The 21,958-nt window shown below is 29.4% G+C and overlaps 1 protein-coding gene across 1 annotated transcript in view; it reads left to right on the top strand.

Annotated features, from left to right (window-relative positions):
* shot (dystonin-like protein short stop) overlaps positions 1–21,958 on the top strand; it is a 1,026,404-nt gene that overhangs the window by 605,051 nt on the left and 399,395 nt on the right. The window contains exon 15 of the mRNA XM_089596194.1: positions 13,545–13,834. Coding sequence (XP_089452320.1) covers positions 13,545–13,834 — 290 coding nt within the window. The remainder of the gene's footprint in view (positions 1–13,544; positions 13,835–21,958) is intronic.

Here is a 21,958-nt window from a genome sequence, read left to right as displayed (position 1 = left end):
TGAGCGCTGCAAATATTTGACCACTTGCGTATTGTTTTTATTTTGACTTGCACAGTACGGTATTCGACAGTTTATATTCTAGAGTGACCAGACCTGCAAGCGCAGAAATTTTTTGATTCGCAAAGCAACAATATTTTTTTCTGTACAGATAAATAAAGAGAAAATTTGTTGGTAGCACGAATTTTGGCCGTTTTTCGGGTCTCATAGAAAAAAAATAAAATAAATATTTCTCCACTTGGTGCAAATCAGTTGTTTATATAGTAAGTTTGCAGCCACCTTGAATTTGCCATTATAAATTTGGCTCGTTGGTCCCCAGATTCATAACGAGTGACCCCGAGAATCCCTGTACACGAAATCAGGTATGGATCTGTTAATTTAAAAAATTTGGCTGCCGTCTTGAATCTGCCATAATGAATTTGACTGATCATACCCTAGGTCCGTAATCACTAATCCACATAAGCCCTATGTACCTTATTTGTTACAAATCGATTTCTTTTCGATAATTTTTGTTGCTATGTTTGATGAGCCATTTTTAATTTTGCTTATTAGACCCTGAATTCGTAATCAGCAACTTAAAAACCTCTCAATATCAAATAAAATTCAAATGAATTCATTTCTACTATGTTATTATGTTTGCTGAGTAATTGCATCATCGCAATTTACTATGTACATACCATATACGACGAATTTTTATAGCTTCGTAGGAAAAGATTCTTGTAGCCTATGGTATTAGGAGCACTATGAGGTTAAAACCAGATAGATTAGGTGAAAATTCGTGGGAAGCAAGATAATTAGCCGTTTTTTGGGCTTTTTGTACCATTGTACCATTGTCTGCGGATGTCGAAGCTGAAGGGGGGGGGGGGCTCTTCAAAATTTGGCGGGTACCGATGAGTGCTCATAGGGGTTGACCCTCAAAATTGACTACAATGTATAAGAATATATATTTAAATACTAGTAGGGCTCCGCCCTCAGCGCGCTTCGCGCGCCAACCCCCAATTTTCCAGTTTGTTTTTTGAAGTTAAAAATATACAAAAATCTTTGTAAAGTAGGTGAACAGTCATACAGAAGTTGTGTTTATTTAATAAATACCTTTCTATAAATTTTTATGCTACAATTTTTTGCCACGTTTCTAATTGCAGAAAATATCCAAGAAAATAAAATTTAAGAAACATTTTTAATTATTTTATTGATTACATAGTGTTCCCAGAAAAAACAGTCTTATAGTTCCTTTTTATTTTGCTTCAAATGTGGAATTTCAATGAGGCCTAATATTAAGTACAGGTAATAATATTCAAAGAAGTAGTAAAAATTAAAAAATGATGAAAAAGATTTAATTATATTGAGTGAGGCTTCTACGATCCCAAAAAAAACGTTAGATAGAGTTAAAAGAACATCACGTGATTTATGTGATACAAATATCCATTTTGGTGATAAATCAACTGTTAAGAAGCCAATTTAGACAGATTCTTTCAATTTTAAGAAATAGTAATAGAAGCATGTTTATACAAGAAAGTATTGAATCATTATATCTTTGGTTATTGTTAAGTACTCTTAAACTTAATATCATCTTTATTAGTTTAATTGACAAAACGTTTTTTAAATTATTATTAGGTATTGGAGAAGTAAAAATTAAATTGTTTTAAGAAGCAAGTAAATGAAAACAAGTGATATTTGTTCCGATATTTTTGGTAAAGATATTAACTTTTTTAGAAATAGCGTTACACTTACTTCTTATAACGAATATACTTTTTTTTTTTAATAATAAAGTTCTTAATCATGTAAGAAGAGAAATGAAAACAAATAACAGCATAGATCATGCTACTCACAAGTGTTAGTAAGTCTGATGATGATATTTATATAAATTTTTAAATTGAATTTCTAAACAATATTTGTGGTGGCTTACCACCGCATAAGTTTAATTTGAAAATTGTAGCAACTGTTATAATGATACGAAATTTAAGTATAGTTGATGGCTTACGTAATGGTACAAGATTATAAATTACAAAATTACTTAAATACAATATTAAAGCAAAAATTATAACCGGAGATCAAATTGCATGGAGAGTTTTTTTTCAAAAAATAACTCCTAATACAGGAAATTCATCACCAGGAAATTGCGCCAAGTTAGAAGGGTAAGTACAGATTTTCATAGTTACCATTGAAAAATTGTTTTTCTTTAGCGAAAAATAGAATAATTGTATCATATTTACATAAAAAACAGTTTTTCCGCGATCCAATACTCAAATTATCATTGATTTTTTAAGACACTTAGTTTTGATTAATTTTCTTAGTTCATCTTTCATGTCACTTATACCTTTTTTTCTGTTGGACGTCAGTTCATGGCGTAAGATACCGCTGTATTCCATTGTGTTAAGTTTATATTCGGTATAGTATTTAAAAGTTTTTTGTTGATATGCCTGGATCTTACTACTACTTTCTTGATTAATTGATATTGTTATCATCATCCATTAATTTGGCTAAATAACATATGGCTTCACCTAATTGATAGGTTCCCGAAAAAAATATTTTTAGATTTCTTTCAGTTAACTCTAGAAAGTCAATAATTTCATTAGATGTTATTTTGATCGAAGAAATGGGCCGTCCAGACCATCTGTTCATCTCAGCTTCTATTGCTAAAGTATTTTCATTTTGTTTAATACTTAACATTCTTACGATGATTGTATTTTGAAAGCCATCATTATCTTTATCGCTATTTAAATTCTCACCAAAAAAGTTATTAGGAATAGATGCAATTCTACAATATGCACTAACTTTTGGTGAAATTTAATTATCTAATTGCAGGTAACGAAGCTTGTACTTCTTACTTAGAATTCTACGAGCAGCCTCTACAACCCATCTTAAATTTGTTACGTAACGATATTTATTTGCTTCAGCTGTACTTAAGTTCAAACTATTTTTCTTTAAGGTAGGCATGAGAACCTTGAAACTAAGATTTTCTAAATAAGGTGCCACATCTCTAAAACCTTTATGCAACATGTAATTATCATCTTTTCTTATGATAGTTTTTATACTATTTGGATTATCCATTACTTTGTTCATGATGCTCGCATCATTTTCTGTGGTCAAAAAAGGACCAGCGAAATCAACAAAGAATCTATTTGTGTCGCAAATAGTAAAAGGCTTGATCAAAGGATATTTCTTGTGACCTAAGTATGATTTTGGTTGGTACTTGTTAAATTTACTTTTTTGATGACGTAGATGTGTTCCATTAAAAAACACAGCAAGCTCAGTTGTCCAATTCAACAGTTTTTTCTCATAAATGGAAGTGTGATCACGGACAAGATCCTCTTTCTTAATACTTTTTACACCAAAATACTTCGGTTGGACATATTTTTCAAATGAATTAGGTACTGACTCACAAAAATTGGAAACTTTTATTTTGTCTTCTATTTAGAAAATAGATAAAATAAAATTATTCAATGATGCAGTTCGTAATTTAAATAAGCAAATATCTAGAGCCTGCATGACGTCTCTAGAAGCTGATAATCTCATGGAAACTAATAATTTTCTCACCTTCTGCAATTAATCAATACAAAGACTAGTTGAAGAGAACACTTGTTTTTCAGTAAGCTCTGATAATTTTACTCTTTTTAAGAATGTTTTTGAAGCTCTATCTGAAAATTCTTTTTAAAATAAATATATTTCGTCAGCACTTAAAAAGCTAATACTACAGTATACCTGTATAAGTTTAAAGTCATCATAAAAAAATTTTTTTTTAATTAAATGATTAGCACATACTCGATTTCAGTTTGGTATACAGATTTTCATTTTTTTTAAACACTGCAGTCTTGCAGTTAATGGTACAAGTGATAAGTTATTTTCATTTCTACAGATGCAACATTTCATACTAGAAATGATCGTTCTTTGAAGGGGCAACTCTGTGGTAGGTATTTTTTTTTGGGTGTTTTTACTGCTACCTCAAAAATGCTTCCTGAGCTCTGTGATCTAGCTTTTTCCTAGCTTGACTCAGTGTTTATTGACTGACTCTTATCACTGGTTAAAGATTCTACTTACACTGTAGGTTTTCGTGTGCCACAAAAAAGAAATCCTGTACACTTATCGCAGAGTTTAAACCCAATTTTAATATTATCCTTATTCAACTGCTCACAAACGGTTTCGACTTCATTAGCTGGATAAATGATATTAATCTGAGCTGGCATTCTACTGAGATTTTGATTCAAGCAATCGCAGCATTAATCAGTTGCACTAAATTTATCCATGTTTAATGCAAAAACTGAAATGGCAGATATTTAAGATATGTTAAGAGATCATAAAAGTTATTTTTAAAAAATGATTAAAAAAAAAATTATTTGTGTGATAACAGATCTTTTGAAAAGTGATAAAACCGTTATTTGATTATGATGAAATTAATGAATTTGATTATATTATATTAAAGTTATTCTTTTGACAAAAAAAATTTTAATGAAAATTTGCTTGCAAAAAAATAAGGGATACCTAATGATTCTAATCTCATTCAATCACTTATCTCCCTGACGCACGGTGGGAACAATCGAGAAAAAAATGTTTGAACCTACCTATAGTCTTCAATAATAAACCGATTTCCGATTTCCTTCTTACATTGCTGTATATAAATATGTAGAATCAGTAGCCAAAGATACCTGTTAGACAACAATCATAAGTTGAATGAAGAAAAGAATGAAAAAAACTCTGTCGATTACGGCTGATTGCACGCGAGTAAAGAGCATTTCTGTACAACATCCCCCCCCTGGCAGATTTTACCTACAAGCATGGTGGTAGTTAAACCATGGGGTGTATTCCATATGCCTTCAAAATGAGTGCGCAGTAGGTTGAGCGCACTAAAAGAGTGTGCGTGATAGCCTACTGCGCTTTTTTTTAGTGTGCAGAGCCTACTGCGCTCTTTTTTTAAGGCATATGGAATACACCCATGTACTTGACTCAGAAAACAATTTTTTTTTTTTTTTGACAATGTAGTCGAGTTATATGCAATTTGAAGAAAACACGTCTTATGCAATCAAATTATCAAATGCATTTGAATTTTGAATTTCAATGTCTTATGTAATTTACTAAAAATTTTAATGCAATTCATGATATAATGCTTTTAATTAACGTTCTTTTTGCAGAAAGGATCATTGTTTATGATACCATTTTTTAAAAATGTTTACAACAATTAATCTACTCACTTCTTGGATGTACTATCATGAAATCCGTGTTCAGGAGATCAAAACACGTTAGTAAGCCTAAGCAAGAATTTGGATACTAGAAATGTCATTTACTGTCACCGTCTCCTGGACTACTGAATCAAGGAATATTAATTACTGATAACTTACACCATGTTATAGCAAATTGATGTGTTCAAAATAGTGAGAAAGTTGAATAACATTAAAGTATAGTGTTTAAATAAACGTTTAAGCCTTCGTAAGTTCCAAAAAATTTTCAAATAAATGTGTAACATGTAATTAGAAGTTTTAAAAAACGTGATTTTTGAGGCATTTCGAGTTTTTTACTTGAAAATTACGTGTCGGAAAAAAAGTTATGAAAACGTTTTTTTGCTCAAAATTGGAAAAAGGAAACAACAAAATTTTTTATTTGCACTTTTTAAAAGTTTTTTGATTTGTTAACGAAAGTCGTTAAAACATTTTCACTCAAGGATTTTCAATCAATAATCTTAACTGTAATTATAATAGTGAACGTTGTAAAATATAAGGCCCAGCATAGGAGAAAAAGTATAGAGGAGAATGTGAAACGCGTAAGCAACTTGTGCAATAAGAACGCATGAACTTGGCAAAACGAAGCACCTTAAATAAAGTTTTTTGCACTCGAAAACAGCTACATCCGGTTCTTTGCAGCTACTAAAAGAAAAAGAAAATTTTCAGAACAATTTCAATTTTTTTACGATCTGTTCAACGAGTATTTTAAAGGTGATGTCCCAGAAATATACATTTTTTATTATTTTTTCTTTGATTTTAGACCATTGTTTGATGCAAAATTAGTACCCATGGCAGTGTGTGATTCAATAATCTAAAAAATGCAACAAAAATATTTATCAATATCGATTTCGCCATTGGTTGTGAGAAATGTACCAAAAAAAACCAGAAAATGGCTTGAAAAAACGGTTTTTCTTAATGTGTAGCATGTTCCAGCACAACAAAAAATTTTAAAATACTATAATTAAAAAGAACAAAAAAAAGGATATAAAAAAGTGTTATTAGAAGTTAGCCAAAAAATACCTACATAACCTAAAGAACCATTCAACAATTCAAAAATTTCTTATGAGCGCCATTATAATTAAAAAAATCATATTTCTGTTGTAGAATCCACACGATCTTAAATTTTTTCAAATTTGTTAAAGTAGTTGATTAAGCAGAAATAATTTTTTTCCGGAAAAACACGTTTAATAGGTTATTGATATTAAATTATATAAGACGTGTCACGTAGCTTGCTGGTCTTAAAATTGCTTTGAAGTTCACTCAATTAATAACATGATCGATGTACTCAGATTAAAAAGTTTCAATTCAAGGTATTGTTGTTGTTGTAGCTCAAACGTAGACAAGCAGAAAAATTAGATAACATGGTTCGAGTTGTAGGTCCTAGTTGTGTATAAAAATTGTGTCGTAGAACTAAAAAAAATTTTAAAGCAGGCCCGGCAAGCTGTGTAATGCGTTTTCTATAAATTAAAATTTGATTCTTACTTTACAATGATAGCTAAAAAACGTTTTACATTAATTATGTATGTAATTTAATAGAACTGTAATGCTGTATTCAATGTAAATATTATTAAACTAAAAGGAAAGTAATGTTGTGGTACGTGAACTGACAGTAAATACATTCTACTGAACACCGTATTTTATTCAAAATTAGCTTTTTTTATACTTTATACATGTTCTCAGTAAACAAATTTATAAAAATCGACTACCCTTTTTTTATCTCATGAATTTAAAAAAATAATAAAAGTTTAAATAATTTGTGCATAAATAATGTTTGTTGTAGGATTATGATTTAATTGTTAATATAGTATACGTACATGTTAAAGTATGTTTATGGATTTTTATTTAAATGCAACAAAAATAAACAACTTATTATTTAGTTATTTTCCGTCTCTCATGCTTGAACTTTTTTTAATGACATAAAAGATATTCGTATATTTAAACATTAACTACACATCATATTTCGTTTGAATTTTCAACTGGAATAGTAGCTATTAATCTCACTTTTTTGTAATGTCAAAATTTGGTGTTAATATATAATACAGAAAGTTCATTGCTGGTTACTTATGTGACATCTCATATCATATACCTAATATTTATTATTTTAATACACAAAGTTCTATTTAAAAATTATAGAAAGCAAATGCTGAGTGACCTTCAAACATCTGTAGACCTGCTTCTGCAGTCGTGTGACGTAAAACTTATTTCTTTTAAAACAAGCTACCATGGCAAAATTTAAACTACGCTTGCAGTCTCCAAACAATTTTATAAAACGTTTATTGTACAAGCACTATTGGGTAGGATTAGAATAAGCTAAGTTAAGAAAACTGCAAATTGTTAAAACTCTGTAAATGTGAACTTGAAACTGTAAATGTTTGTTATTTGTAAAAATTAATTATTTCTGACTTCACCAAATTCATTAAATCATTAGATCAAACATAACTTGACTCTTAATTAAGCTTATTTTCTCAATTTTAATATTTCAAGATTTTGAATTTTACTTAATAGAAACGAAATTTTAGCTTTACAATACAAATTTTGGTAAAATACAATAAACGCAAATTAAGTTAGTTGTAGAACATACATCTAACTTACGAAAGGGATGCAAAATCGTAATGTAGTCAGAGTTTCAAGTTCAGTTATTCCTCAGACAGTTTCAACTTTTCCTTAGAAGTTTAATTCATTTATTCTACTGACTACTGTTATGAACAGAAAAAAGTTAAGCAAGGGGAAACAAATATAAGTGAATACGGCACCATTTATTTTGTTACATTCGCAATGTACGATATTTTGACCACGTTGTTTTGGCTCCAAAAGAGTAACAACAAAAATGATAATATCTATCTTAAAACGTCTTGACCTCAGCTTTCGAATAACTTTGATTATTTTTACAATTTTCTCTTACATTACCCTGAAAAACACAAATTAAAATAGAAAATGTGTTTTTAGCATGATCTTCAAACGTTTAGTGCCTTTTGACCTTGTGAATCGAAAAAATCAGGTTTTTTATTTCAATAAATATTGTAAAAAAAGTTTTTTTTTTAATTTCTTACAAATAATTAAATTCGAAGTTAAGCAATATTTAAATATCGTGTATGCCAACTGCATTACAGAATGATAGATTTTAAACAATAGTAGATAACTATAACTATATTTTGTGTTGACATTTGTAAGTAAAATGTGCTTGGGGTTTGTCATTTATCAACCATTATTGTTTTATTTGTTCATACCTTAAAGTGTGTTTATACCAATCATTTCTTTGCATAGCTCGTTCAATGTAATAATTAGATTTCCGAGGATTGTAATAACTGTAACTTTGCTTTCTTATCTTGCATTATAAATTAAGAATTTTGTAACTTTTACTTTTTATTTATGCACACTTTAATTTCAGAACTTTTATTTTTTTATCTTATCTCTTTATTCTACTGTAACTTTTAACGGTCAGTCTAGTATAAATGTTTACAAATACAATCTTAATAATTCTGATACTGACAAAGACTACTTGTATGTATTTATGCATAGCTAACTTTAGTCATTCTCTCTGCTATTAATGTTAATCAGTCAGATACTTCTCAACTAGCAAAGAATCAACAACGATTGCGCTTTGTGCTTCGATAACCGTTTTTACAACACATAAATACGTTATTGAATAAAGACTACTAAAAATACTAAAATTACTCAAAAGTTTTATTAAACCTCAGTAGTTCCCAAATAATTGAAATTTAAAAGATTCCCGCGTATTAATTGTAACAAAGCGTATCCTTAACTTTAGAACTCAGATATGTGGGTATATATATATGTGTGTTTATATTTTATATATATATGTATTATACAATTATATGTATAATTGTATAATAGATTTATCAATAATTAGCATTTATTTTCTTACTCATTTGCTTATTACTTTTTTTTGTCGTTATTATAGTGAACTAATATATTTAATTTATCACGATCCAATTTCGATGGTAAAGTGCTGTAATCCTTGGGGTTCTATCACGACTTTCGATATCTCGCAAAAGCCAGTATTTTTTTCGATAATTCTCATACTGCGCATGTGCACAACCATAATTTTATGTAAATTATCGAAAAAAAATACTGACTTTTGCGAGATATCAAAAGTCGTGATAGAGCCGTTGGTGGAACATAACCATGTTAAAAAAAAGTCTTGTCAAGTGTCCCTAAATTTTTTAAGATGCTTTTTTGGTAGTACCAAGAGATGCGATGATTTGTCTTTAGTATAATATAGAATTATTTAAAATTCAGAAAGAACAATAAAAGTGTAATGAAAACTACGTTTAAACAGAAGTAGCCGTATTAAAGCAAATAATTAAAAAGTACAAATCGTTTGATGATAAGGGAAAAAGAATAAGAATACTATTATTTCTACTTACAGTTGGCCTGAGATTTTGAAATAAAAAAGATGTGATAGATGAATATGGGTGTATATAGCGTAAAGCTAGAGGTGCTCTTGATCTTGTTGATAAGCATGGAATTTTTCTTGACCTGATAAGAAAAAAAGGCAAACCGATATCCATATACAGCAACGAGTTAAAGAGTTTTACGAAGAAGATAACGTAAGTTGTCTCATACCCGGTATGAATGATGTTGTTTTAGTAAAAGATAACAACGGAGATCAAAAAAGTGTTTACAAGCGGTTATTATTAGAATATTAAAATGAGTTACACATTTTTTCAGAAAGAGAATGAAAAAATAAAAGGAGGTTACAAAAAGTTCTCGTGGCTTCGACAAAATATTGTGTTTCAGTAGATACCAGTAAATCTCACAACGTGTGCGTTTGCGTTTATCATAAAAAGGTTAAATTATGGCGACAGCCTATAAATTTAGAAAATTTTACTTAAAATCAAGCAACACCTACCCAAGATTACCAAGATTGTATTAAAACAATGATATGCCAAAGCTCTACGGAAAAATGTTTTTTATTGGTCAATAGCTTGCTAAATAGCTTAGATAGCCCCAAAATAGAAGGTCAAAGAAGCTGCTGCGAAAATTCTTGATAGGGAATGAAATCTGTGATATCAAGTGGAAACTTGGGGAAAAACAGATTGTTTGCACCATTGTATAACCTACCATCCCGATTCATGATTATTTAGATAAATTTAGTGATAAATTGATGAAATTAAATTCTTATAATTTTTTGGCAAGAATCGTTTAAAACACAGAAGCTCAGTTGTCATATCTCTTTACCCGACTCACGACACAATAGCTGTATATCAATATAAAACGATAATAATTATTTACGTTAAAAAAGAACTCATCCAAAAGATAATTTATCTTGTAAGTGATGGCGTAGATTATTATTTTTAAAATAAAACTAATATTTAACTCTTTGCAAACCACAAAAAGTTCTTCGGAATCATTTCATAGTGGTATTTTTATGCCACTGCCTATGGTAAAGGAGTGCGTAATAGCATTGGAGCTTTAAATTGTGGAGCAAGTAGAGCAAGCTTGCAGCAATCTTTTGATAAGCATATTTTAACAGCAGGAAACCTTTTTTATTTCGCTGAATTTTATTGCAAGGAAACTCGGGTATTTTTCTGTTCTAAAAGTGAATATGACAAAGTTGACAAAGGCCAATTGATATTTATTTGATAAACAGGGCCTTTTCCTGTCCGCTTTAGTGTACTATTTGCCAATATTAGGTTAAATGAAAGAATTTGTCCAAATTTTCCCAGATAATAGCTTATCTCGGAAACAAGTACTTCAAAGGTTTGAATAATATGCAAAATAATTTGCTGGTGATTTTCCAAATTATCGTATTATTTTTTGGGTGTCATGGCTACTCATTCTATTAGTAAAGCTCGAGAATAATGATTTGATCATTTTTTTGTTTGTCTCCATCATCTTTCTTAATGTATAACTCATGTTCTCTAATTTTTTGATTTCTACATAAGTCAGATTTTTTGATCCTGCTTCTGCGATTTTGCTTTGTGCCTGTCAATATCCCTATGATCAAGCCGACATTTTTTGACTCTTTTTATTTTTTTACCCAAACGATAGCTCTTGTTTTTACCTTCTGTTCCTTGAATCATATTATTTTTGAGCTACTTTTAAGAAGTCGTTGCACGTTCTACTTCTTCATGGCATCAGTTTGAATTGAAATCAGTTTCAACAGCACTTATTGATAGTCACACTTACAGGTAATGCTATAATGACAGAGTTATCCCTCGCACATCTGCATTCACCTACCTCCTCTTACTTAACCCCATATATTGTATAAGATACACATTGAAATATTCCACTGTAATATCTTCGTCCTTACCAACAAAGCTTTAGGAGCGTAGACATAAATAAAATGAATCAAAGCTTTTTTATTACATAGTCATATATGCTTAATTTTAAGCATAAATGTAGAACTAAAATTGTCGAACGAAGTTATTAAAACTATTAGTTGGTATGTGATATTTTACACGTATTTATTGTACTACATCTCATACACGAGAAGTAAAACTGAAAAATTTTTTATTTATTTTAATGCACAGTTAAGAGTGTTAATAATAACATGAAAATTGCTATGAAACTTGTGTGCGAAGTAGGAGTCTGAGTGAAACGTGATTAAAAATAAGAGAGTAAGTGATTTGTGAAGGGAAAGATTTAACCAGTTTCACGTAGATACGTGAGAAATTTTATAGATGATACTAGAATGACAATGCAATAAAAATCGTTTTAAGTAATGTCTTTTTAGTACAAGAACCATTTTTTTAGATAGAAAATTCTTTGTACTGCATATTAAATTGAAAATCAGTATCCATACCTTATGGGTTATAGTACATTTTTTCAATAACTTAATTAGATAGGAATGGCAGAGGGATACTAATAGAGGTTTAAAGTATAAACTCGTAACATTCTTGAATTCTTAAGCTAAAGCATCAAATTTTTAGTTCGTTCTTACTAAATAATCTTGACTTATAGCTTAGAAGCTGAAAATAAAAAGTGATCATGAGTTCTCGAAATTTTTCAATAGTATCACATTTTTGAATCTTCTATGATGTTTTTTTACACATTTAGACGCTTAAAAATAAAAACTTTATACCTTTCCTTTTTATTATTATACCTTTCCTTTTATACCTATCCTTATATTACAACATTAAAAAATAACTCATACTTTTATTACAATAAATATTGACCTTTTTTTAATCTTATTTTTCAATGATGATTCAAACATTTTGAAATTATATGTTATCATTAGAAATATTCTACTACAGCAGGAATACCATTTCTGATATACAATCATCGATTTCAATTCATCCTTAATTTATTTTAGTTTTTTAAATCTTATTTCTAAGCTACCTACATGTACTGATAAATGCAAATTAAACAAATTTATAATTTTATATTTAAATCATATTTTTACTTCTTACAAACTTGCAATAGGTGAATCACTAAATGGGTACGTACAAGATTTTAGTTTTAAGGAAGAGACTCTTAATAGTTGTACAACCACAAACACACAGATACCATGTACGAAACATTAAAAAGGAACTTGTTATAATATTGTTAATTATAAACTGTATTTTTATTGTTTATTAAAACTCGATTTTTAATGAAATTACTTATCATCCAGTTAAACAGATATCATACCTTTCTCAAATCGGTAATAAGTTATTTCGTCTTCTTTGTAAAGATGCAATATGAGAGTAATTATATTTTATTCAATATTATTTTTACGTGGCTTCAATAAGTTACTTTATTAATGATGGCATTTTATATGTTTGTAGCTGCATGTAATTTTTTTTTTTTTTTTTTTTGTAATCACCACGAAAAGATTCCAACAAGTTATAATAATTTTATTATAATATAACAAGTATTATAAGCTCATACTACTACGTTTGTAGTTATTTTTAAGTCTCTTTGATTATCTGGTTATGTGTTGTTGCAAAAAAAACTTTGGCATTATTTCAAATGTTAGTAGAAATGAATAATGATGACAGTCAAGCATCTATTTTTTCGCTTTCCCTAGCTATTAAGCATGGTGCACAATTTGATTACTGTTTATATATTTCTTATGAGGTCTTCGTTCTCTTTTAAATTTTATTCGCACATTTTTAAGCCTTTCAAAATGTATGTAATTTTTTAAAATACTCTGGAAGCAGAGTCAACGGCTTCTAAATTACTTAATTTGACTACTGTAACAATTTTTGGTACTGTATGATAATTACAAACTTGAAAAAAAATTATACAAAATATTTACAGACGTTATCTCAAATTCTTTTTAATATTAAAATTATGGTTAATAAATTAGCTAAAAAATTGTTATTTTACACTTCAATCTCAATTAAGAAGATGCATTTTGTTAAAATTTATTTATTATATTTATAGTACGGCAGATGTCTCATGATGATCGTTCTCCTTCTCCCAGTAAGACTTATACAGCTCAAAGTCCAGTTTCTCCAAATGACAGCAGTGGATTTAGTAGTAGACGTTCTAGTCAGGACGGCTTTCACTTAGAAGAATTGTCACTCATACAACAGCAGTTATCAGAAATTAACAATCGCTATGAGCTCCTTGGTGTTAAATTGTCTGACAGACAGTTAGAGCTTGACACCGTTATAGAAGAATTAAGGAAATATCTCGACAATTTAAAAACACTCAAGCAGTTTCTGGATAAGGTAACTAATAAACTTTGTATTACTATCAATTATAATTATAAGTCTTGTCAATTATGTTTCGAATTTACAGTAGCTAAAATATGATTGAACGTCAAACTTCTTAATCTTATTAAGATGCACTGGTTATTTTTTTGTTTTTATGCAGTTATCTACTTTCTTTGACTGTTGGAAAAATACAGAAAGTTTATTTTAGTAGGCATATTATTGTAATGACTTTATTCAAGCAGGATCTAAAAAAGTAAATTTTGTGAATTATGCTACTTAAAAAATAAAGTGATGAGTAATGTTGCTGTAGATATTGTAGTAGTGCCATGAAATAAATAAAGTAATGCTGATGAACCTTTTTTCCATTTACTTGGACTACTCTTACATAAGCACAACAGTAGAATAATCTTTTTCTACCATTAAAAATTAAAAAAATCGTTGTGAAATATGTTCATTTGAACTGGACACTTATCATCATCCACCACCTACAGTTTGTTTTGAACCCAAGTTTTTCGTTTCCTTAGTGTGAGTTGTAGAACAAATTATTTTTTTACTGGTCAAACTATGTATTATTGTAAGCGTTATTACCATATACAATTCACCAATATATATAATTAACAAATACTGATATGTTATTTAAAAGTGCGTTTAAAATAACTTAAAAGTGTAGTACTAATTTTTAAAACTATTACTTATAGTCCGTCATAAAAGTTATGATTTGAATAATGACAACGTTAAATTTTCTAATAAAATGATTAACTTTTATTATTATTAGTTAACACTAAAACACATTATACTCCTCATTTTTATAAATTATGAAATACTTCTTACATAGAACTGTAAGCCTATAAAAATAAGATAACATTCAACGTTTGTCATCAATTAATTTACTATAACATTAAAAAAAAAAATAATAATAATAATCATTATGATCTGCTGTAGTTTTGAATAGTCTTATAAATTATAGAATGCGTATCGCTAAATGACAAAATTATGTGAATTGTAAGTCATCACTGACTATTTACTATATTGTATACTACAGCCTCGTCAATAGCATTTGGTACAAGCAAAGAAATTATAGTGGTGTTTGTATGATAAAATTTTTTTTTTCGAAGTGTCAAAAAACTTACTGATCTTGTTCAAAACTGTACTATTGTTATTACTCGGTGTTAACGTTTTTTATTTATTTAATCGAAACGTTTTGATACTTCTTATAAATATATATTAACACTATTTTGCTGTAAAAAATTTCTAACTCTAATGTTATTTAATGATGATGACTTATCAATAACGAAAGATTGCAAGTGAAAATAAAAAAAATTTATAATGATTAACGCAACTATCCGTACTGTGAGTCACTACATCCAAATCTTATTATGGATAGTCTCCAGTACGTATGCATTTTTTGTCAATTTTAATAAACGCTAAACAAATAGTTTATACGTAAAAAAAACCTTATTTATATTTAATGAATTATACTAATATACCAAAAATATAAACGTTAACAATCTAGCCTCAAGCCCATAGTTTTTTAAATTAATGACTTCCAAAGCTACAACCCTCACACCTACAACTTCTGAACCCATGAACCTGGAATTCAGTAATCTCTGACCAGCAAATTCTCCAACCACAAACAGTTGACTGACAATCCAAAAATTTGAAAATCTACAGCTTAGGCAAATCCGTTTTACAAATGCTAAGGCCACAAACCCCAAACCCCAAACCCAAAATTTTTAAGGTAAAAAATCCCACATCACAAAAACTTAAGATTTCTTTATCTGTAACCTCATGCGAACTCTAAAGAAAACATTTTGAGAAACAACATTGGCACCGAAAAACGATTAAATTGTATCTTGGATAATCTTCGTAGAACCAACAGTCAGCGAGTTATCATTTTTTTTAACAGATTGTTTCCTTTCATGCAATTATTCGAAAAAAAAACTTCAAATGCACACAGCGCTACAAAAAAGTAATCCTTAAAAAAACGAAATTGATCGAAAAATTGATTTGCTACGTTCAAGCGCTTTCAAAAAATATTTCTTAATTTTTTAAAGTTATTATTTCACATTAGGAAACCAAATTATCGTATCAAATCGTAATGGTACTTTTCACATCTGATCGTGAATGCCGCCAGGACATGCATCAGGCCCAAGAAACTTCTTGTGCTTGCCTTGCTCAAATGTACACCTGGTGAAAACCCTATTTTTTCTACTGAGGGTGTACTAAACGTCCAAATGTAAAAAAACACCCAAAGTAACAAATAGTATATCTCTTTACCAGAGCAGTAAGTACACTTGCACGCCCGGACGGCATGATTGTTCTCTTTTTTTTGCCTAAGGTATGAACGACTGTTTATGTATCGAGGGCGCAAAGAGAAATTTCGTGCTTGTGGGCACACTCTCTGCCCACCGATTACTTTCTGCCCTCAGAAAAAATGTTTTTCCTGCCCGTTAGCCAAAAGTTATTGGTGGGTGGAAACTGAGTCCTAGAGTGCAAAATACTGTTCTCAAGGGATGAAAATTTCTTTTATTGAAAGTATTTTGTATCGGAATATATCTTTTACAATTTGAAAATAAGGTGAAGGGTAAAATTTACATGATTCATGTATAATAATTGAAAGTAAGACAGAGGGGAAGCTAAGAATAACCTGAAAGTGATGCTTATGTCAAAACTAAACTCGAAGCTGGAGGGTTATTTACAGAAATAAAGCTTAAAGAATAATAATATAGTTTTATGTATCGTAAACTCCAAGAAAACAAAAAAGAATTCTCATTAACTGGGAGCAGAGTAAGGCAACAGAATCGTCAATAAAGTAAAGCTGCTTAATATAAGGAGTGTTACTGACCAATATTGATGTAATTCTCCCTGTTCATTAAAATTTAAACAATAGTATTCTTGTACTTAGTATGGAGCTAGCTTTCTCTTTCCAGGGGTTAGAAGGCTTACAGGACCTTGAGACCAAGGTCACGTGCGTCAACAACGGTTGCTGTTTTTAGGACCTATTTTCGCTGTCTCCGCTGTTTGAAATGCTATAAACAATGACTTATCAATTCGCGTGTGGACGTTGAGCCGTGTAATAAAAGAATATACAAAATTACACATGCAAAAATTTTATGTAGTATTTATAGGTATATATAAAATATGTTTTACGCAAATAAATAATAGTTTTCATACCGTAAGCACAAAGTCCGATGAAGGTGCCCGGAAGACAGATACTATATATTTTTGCCCTAGATGTGAACGCTACTTTTTCGCCAAGGGTGCACAGGATTGTTTTGTGCTTGCAGACACTTTTCAAGCCTACTAATTGCTTCGGGAAAATTTGGCACATGGTTTTTTCTGAATGAAAAATAAAAGAATGTAACTGTCGTGTATTTTTTAATTTATTTCTCTTTCATTTATAATTCTTCTTTTTTTTTTTTTTTTTTTTATACCAGATTATACTTGAAAAAATAAAACACATTTGGAGATTACCAGGTTAACCATAGCTTAACACACCCAAATGCAGGCTTTTATCTATCTAACCTAATCTTAACTCGATGGGACCTGTTACCCTAAAATTTTTCTGGCAGTTTTCGCGAAGTTTGGGTATAGGGTATGTATGTACAAAAATTTTTTTGAGATTTTATTAATATAAGGGGTTGTCAGTCAACTGTTTACGGTTGGTGAGTTTTCTAGCTTAAATTTAGGGTTGATGTATTTACAGGTAGTGGGTATAAGGGTTGTAACTTTAGAAGTCATAATTTAAAAAACGGAGTACTCACGGTTAGTGTTTCTAAGGTTTATTGACCGTTTATTACAATGGACGAAAAATGCACTCTTACTGGAGACTAGCCCTTTTTAATATTTAGATGTAGTGATCCAACATACGTATAATAGCGTTTATCCTTGTCACTTTTTGATTATTATTATTTGTGGTCTTCTGTAATGATTAAATCATGAAAATTAGAAAAATTAAAATCAAAAATATTTCACAGAAAAAAAGTAATCTTAGATGTTTGTAAGAAGTATCTAGAGAATCATTGAAGGTACAAAACCATTTCGATGAAATAAATTAAAAAAAACGTAAGCAACAATAAATAACCATAGTGAAGTTTTGAATTTACTTAATTTCAAGGCTCATAGAAAAAGACTATTTATTATATTGAGAAAGAAAAAAAAAAATTAGTATTCATTTTTGTACGCTACCTAAATAAAATAACCTAATGCTTACAAGCAGTGAAAATCTTTCATTTCTCATGTAAAAATGATATTATGTCTTTTTATATTTAGTACAAATTTCTCTTGTTTCTATTTGCCATTCAAGTTTGATATGTAGTAATTAGAGTAGGGGTTACTTTAATTAACTCTCACATTTCTTCCACACCCCTATAAATAATCCAATATCTGTCATGGTTGCACCCCCCCCTTCCGATGCTTTCTCATAAAATAACAGAAAATTCCTTTGTTTTCTGTTTTATTTTGATGAGCTCATTTTTTTATAATAAAAAATTTATTCTAAATATATTAACAGATTTCATTTACCACCTGTTAGAAACTGTAAGGTTTATATTGTATTTACTTTTTTATTAGTTACAACATATAAATATGTAAGAATTTGTAAATACAAATTTTTATATGACATATTACAACTACATGTAACAATAACTTTTATACATTTTGAGTAAATGATAATCAGCGTCACCATTATCGCGAGTAGTACCACACATTTAAAAAGAAATAAAAATTTTCATTATCCAACTTCAAACAAAAAAAAAATATATAATACGGAAATCAATTTTCTTTCTCAAGGAGGCTTCACCCTTACTGCGGTGGTTGGTTTAGCGATGATTATTGCAATGTCACTGTAGACAGAAGCTTGTTCTTATGCTAGTAGTGTGTTGGTAAAAAAGTTTGTTTTATCTTTAACAGAACCTACGTGCTATTGCATCTAGCACACTATGTATTTTATTTTTGCCCTTCCTAGACAAAAATGGCTGGTGATATTTGTCACTGCACGCACTGGGTGTATCTGCAGACCAAAATAGTACTTAAGCTGTTTTATCAATTTTTTCATTACTAACCCCTATTGAGTCATCTGGTTTTCCAAAGATTATCATCTCAGCTTCACGGTGCCTACATTTTTTATCTTGTACATCTTATTTTAATAGATTAATTGATCGTCAAAAGTTTTCTTCAAGCCTTGAGCCATAAGAAGCTGTGTCAAACGAGCTTAAAAAGTGCAAACATTGAATTGTAGTATCTTGGAATTTTAATCGTGAACCCACAAAAATGAGAATGAGATTCAGCGCGATCTAAACCTTAAAAATATATTATTTAAAGTTCTTGTACATTCTGTGATAAAGCCTTCTTAAAAAACACTTCAAAGCATTTTTTCATAAAGTAATTAATAACATTAATATTTTTCTTTTTTAAAGATCAATTTTGGAATAAGAAACTAGCCATAATTAAATATTACTGGTTGTTTGAAAAAAAAACCCTTTATTTATAGCCTTTTATTTTTTAATGATTGAAATACATTAATATACATTAAAAATCAAAGAACAATATAAAAGCAATTAGTTCAATAAATAAACATTAAACAAATGTTATTGTATTATTATAAGGTAGTTTTCTTAGTTATGGCTGTTATTATTCTAATTTCTTACTCTGATCTAAATTTGATGTATTAATAATATAATACATAATATGTAAAACAAAACTGTTTGCCAATAATACAGAGCAAACATAGCAAAAATTTTTATTTTGCAACAGTTCATTAAAAAACTCAATAGCCTTGTCGACCAGACCATCCATCATACCAATTTTCTATGACAATGGAATGTGAAAGTAAAAATTTAAACATAAGCCTGCAGGTTTTATGTGGATTTCTTATACCAATTTTTAATTAATGAGCTTCTTTGTAAGCTTTTCATTTTAATATTTGAACAAATAAAACTATTATTAACTGGTATTTTGACTGTAAATTAATTATTTAAATGATTCAGAAATGAATCTACTTCGTCTTTTGGCTTTCAAGTTGAAATGTCATCGACATATCTAAATTACTTAAGAACGTTTATTGGACTACTCATAAGACTTTCTTTTGCCTAGTTACATCAAGTCTGCTTAAATGGGGCTGATGGAAAATTATTATTAGAAAAATATTACCATATACTTGTCCGTAAAAAATCCTATTAAAAAAAAAAGCTGTTTTCCTCTCAATGGCTTAGTGTACAGCATCCGAACGAACATTATTAAATAGAGTCATTGTATCGAAACTTACTAAAGTACATCTTTCTTTAACTTTAAAAAATTGTATTTTTCCTTTAGCTGTAAATTATTTTTAAAAATATATTCAGATGGAAATTTGAAATATTCTTAATCAAAAAGTAACTAAACCATAAAAAAAGTTGGTGAGTGGGAGAAATTGAGGCCGAAATAATTATTTTTAAGGATCGGTTCTCTTTCTAGACGATTGTTAATCTCTAATATCTAGACAGTTATGCTTTATTTCTAGTGATTTATAAAATATTTTACCTATCCGATTAAAATCATAACCATTCAACAACGTAATGTACAATTTGTCTTTTTTTGTAATTTTTTTAAAGGATCTTTACTGCTCAGTTCACATAATTATGTATCTTTTAAACTTTTAATGTACATTATTTGAAATTTTTTAATCTTCTGGAAAAAATAATAAAGACTATTTTCTTTAGCGACGGTGATATGTCATTGACTGGTGCATCGATCTTTTCAGGCTTTATTTACAACTTATAACAATTTTTGTATACATATTAAAAACTGTATAAAAGATAAGTATCTTTAAGGTGGCTCCAGCGCCTAGTGCCGTATCAAAATGGGGAGACTAAAAATTAATCATTATTTTCTTTAAAATATGGTATAAAATTATCGTAGAGACTGTTGTAAGCCATATTCTACATTTTATCTGTTACTTTAGTGAGTTAATATAAAAAAACAAAAAAGTTTTATGGTGCCCTAATTGATGAACTGTTACGGTACGCTCCTAAGTTCAAGAGTAGTTATACCTATATATATGTACTTTGCAGAATGCAGACAGCTGAGAGCTGACTTGCACTCGCAAAAGTATACTTAGTCTCCGATTATTTAAAGATTTTGTTCGATAACAAGACACTTTTCTCATGTCATCGAAAACTGCGTAATAATATATACAAGATAGTATATTTTTTACACCTTACGGGTTATTTATATAAGTGCAGCAGTAGGTTGTATATCGCGTAAGCTTACATTTCCTATCCAACCCGTCTTAAAACTACGATTTTGTAAGCATGATTTCTTACAATTTTCATCGTCAACCTTAATTTTCTTTTATACGAATAGAAAGATGGGAATTCAAAGAATATAATTCAATTTTATTAACCTCGATTGGGTTATTTATAATTTTAACATTGAGGCCACTGGAGCCACCTTAATAGATAAACGTTATACGTTTCAAGAAAATCGTGAAAGAAGAATTTAATGTATCGAGCAAGTAACTTGCTACCAATACCAACTGACAAAGGTATTGTGGTGCGGTGCTGATACATCGATCTCTTCAGACTTTATTTAAAACTAATAAAATTATTTTAAAAACTAACTAATACTGTGTAAAAGATACATATACAGTGTTAATAGATAAACGCAGTACATTTCAACAAAATTGTAAAAGAAGAATTTAATGTGTCAAATAAGTAACTTGTAAGTAAGACCAACCAACAAAGGAGTCAACATTGCAAGGTACATTGAATTTATAGCCAGATACACCAATTAACACAAAAAAATTATATTGTTTTTGACACGCCTTGCGCGGGAACTCGATTATGAGCCATCGGTTGTGACTCTAAAGACCTCGATTTACACACAATACTCACAACTCGTGCTGTGCACTTGTGCAAGTGTGTGTGTACGTCGTGATAATCTCGTTTCTGACGCACGCTATGTCGAAAAGTTGTACATATTACACGTGTGAGAGGTTATGTGACTGACAAGCATGCATCAATCGCCTTCCCCCGCACTAGTATCACAATGTACTAATCTAATATGATATAATTAATAAAAAAAGTCAACGCTCTTCAAGCCTCACAGTTTCTTATATGTTAAAAGTAAAACCTATGAATCTATTAAGAATAAAGTTTCAAC

This window comes from Copidosoma floridanum, unplaced genomic scaffold (genome assembly GCF_036245765.1).
Source record: "Copidosoma floridanum isolate Cflo_tuat_1 unplaced genomic scaffold, Cflo_Japanese_pri ptg000030l, whole genome shotgun sequence".
Classification (NCBI taxonomy): domain Eukaryota; kingdom Metazoa; phylum Arthropoda; class Insecta; order Hymenoptera; family Encyrtidae; genus Copidosoma; species Copidosoma floridanum.
This window is presented reverse-complemented; position numbering and strand designations above follow the sequence as displayed.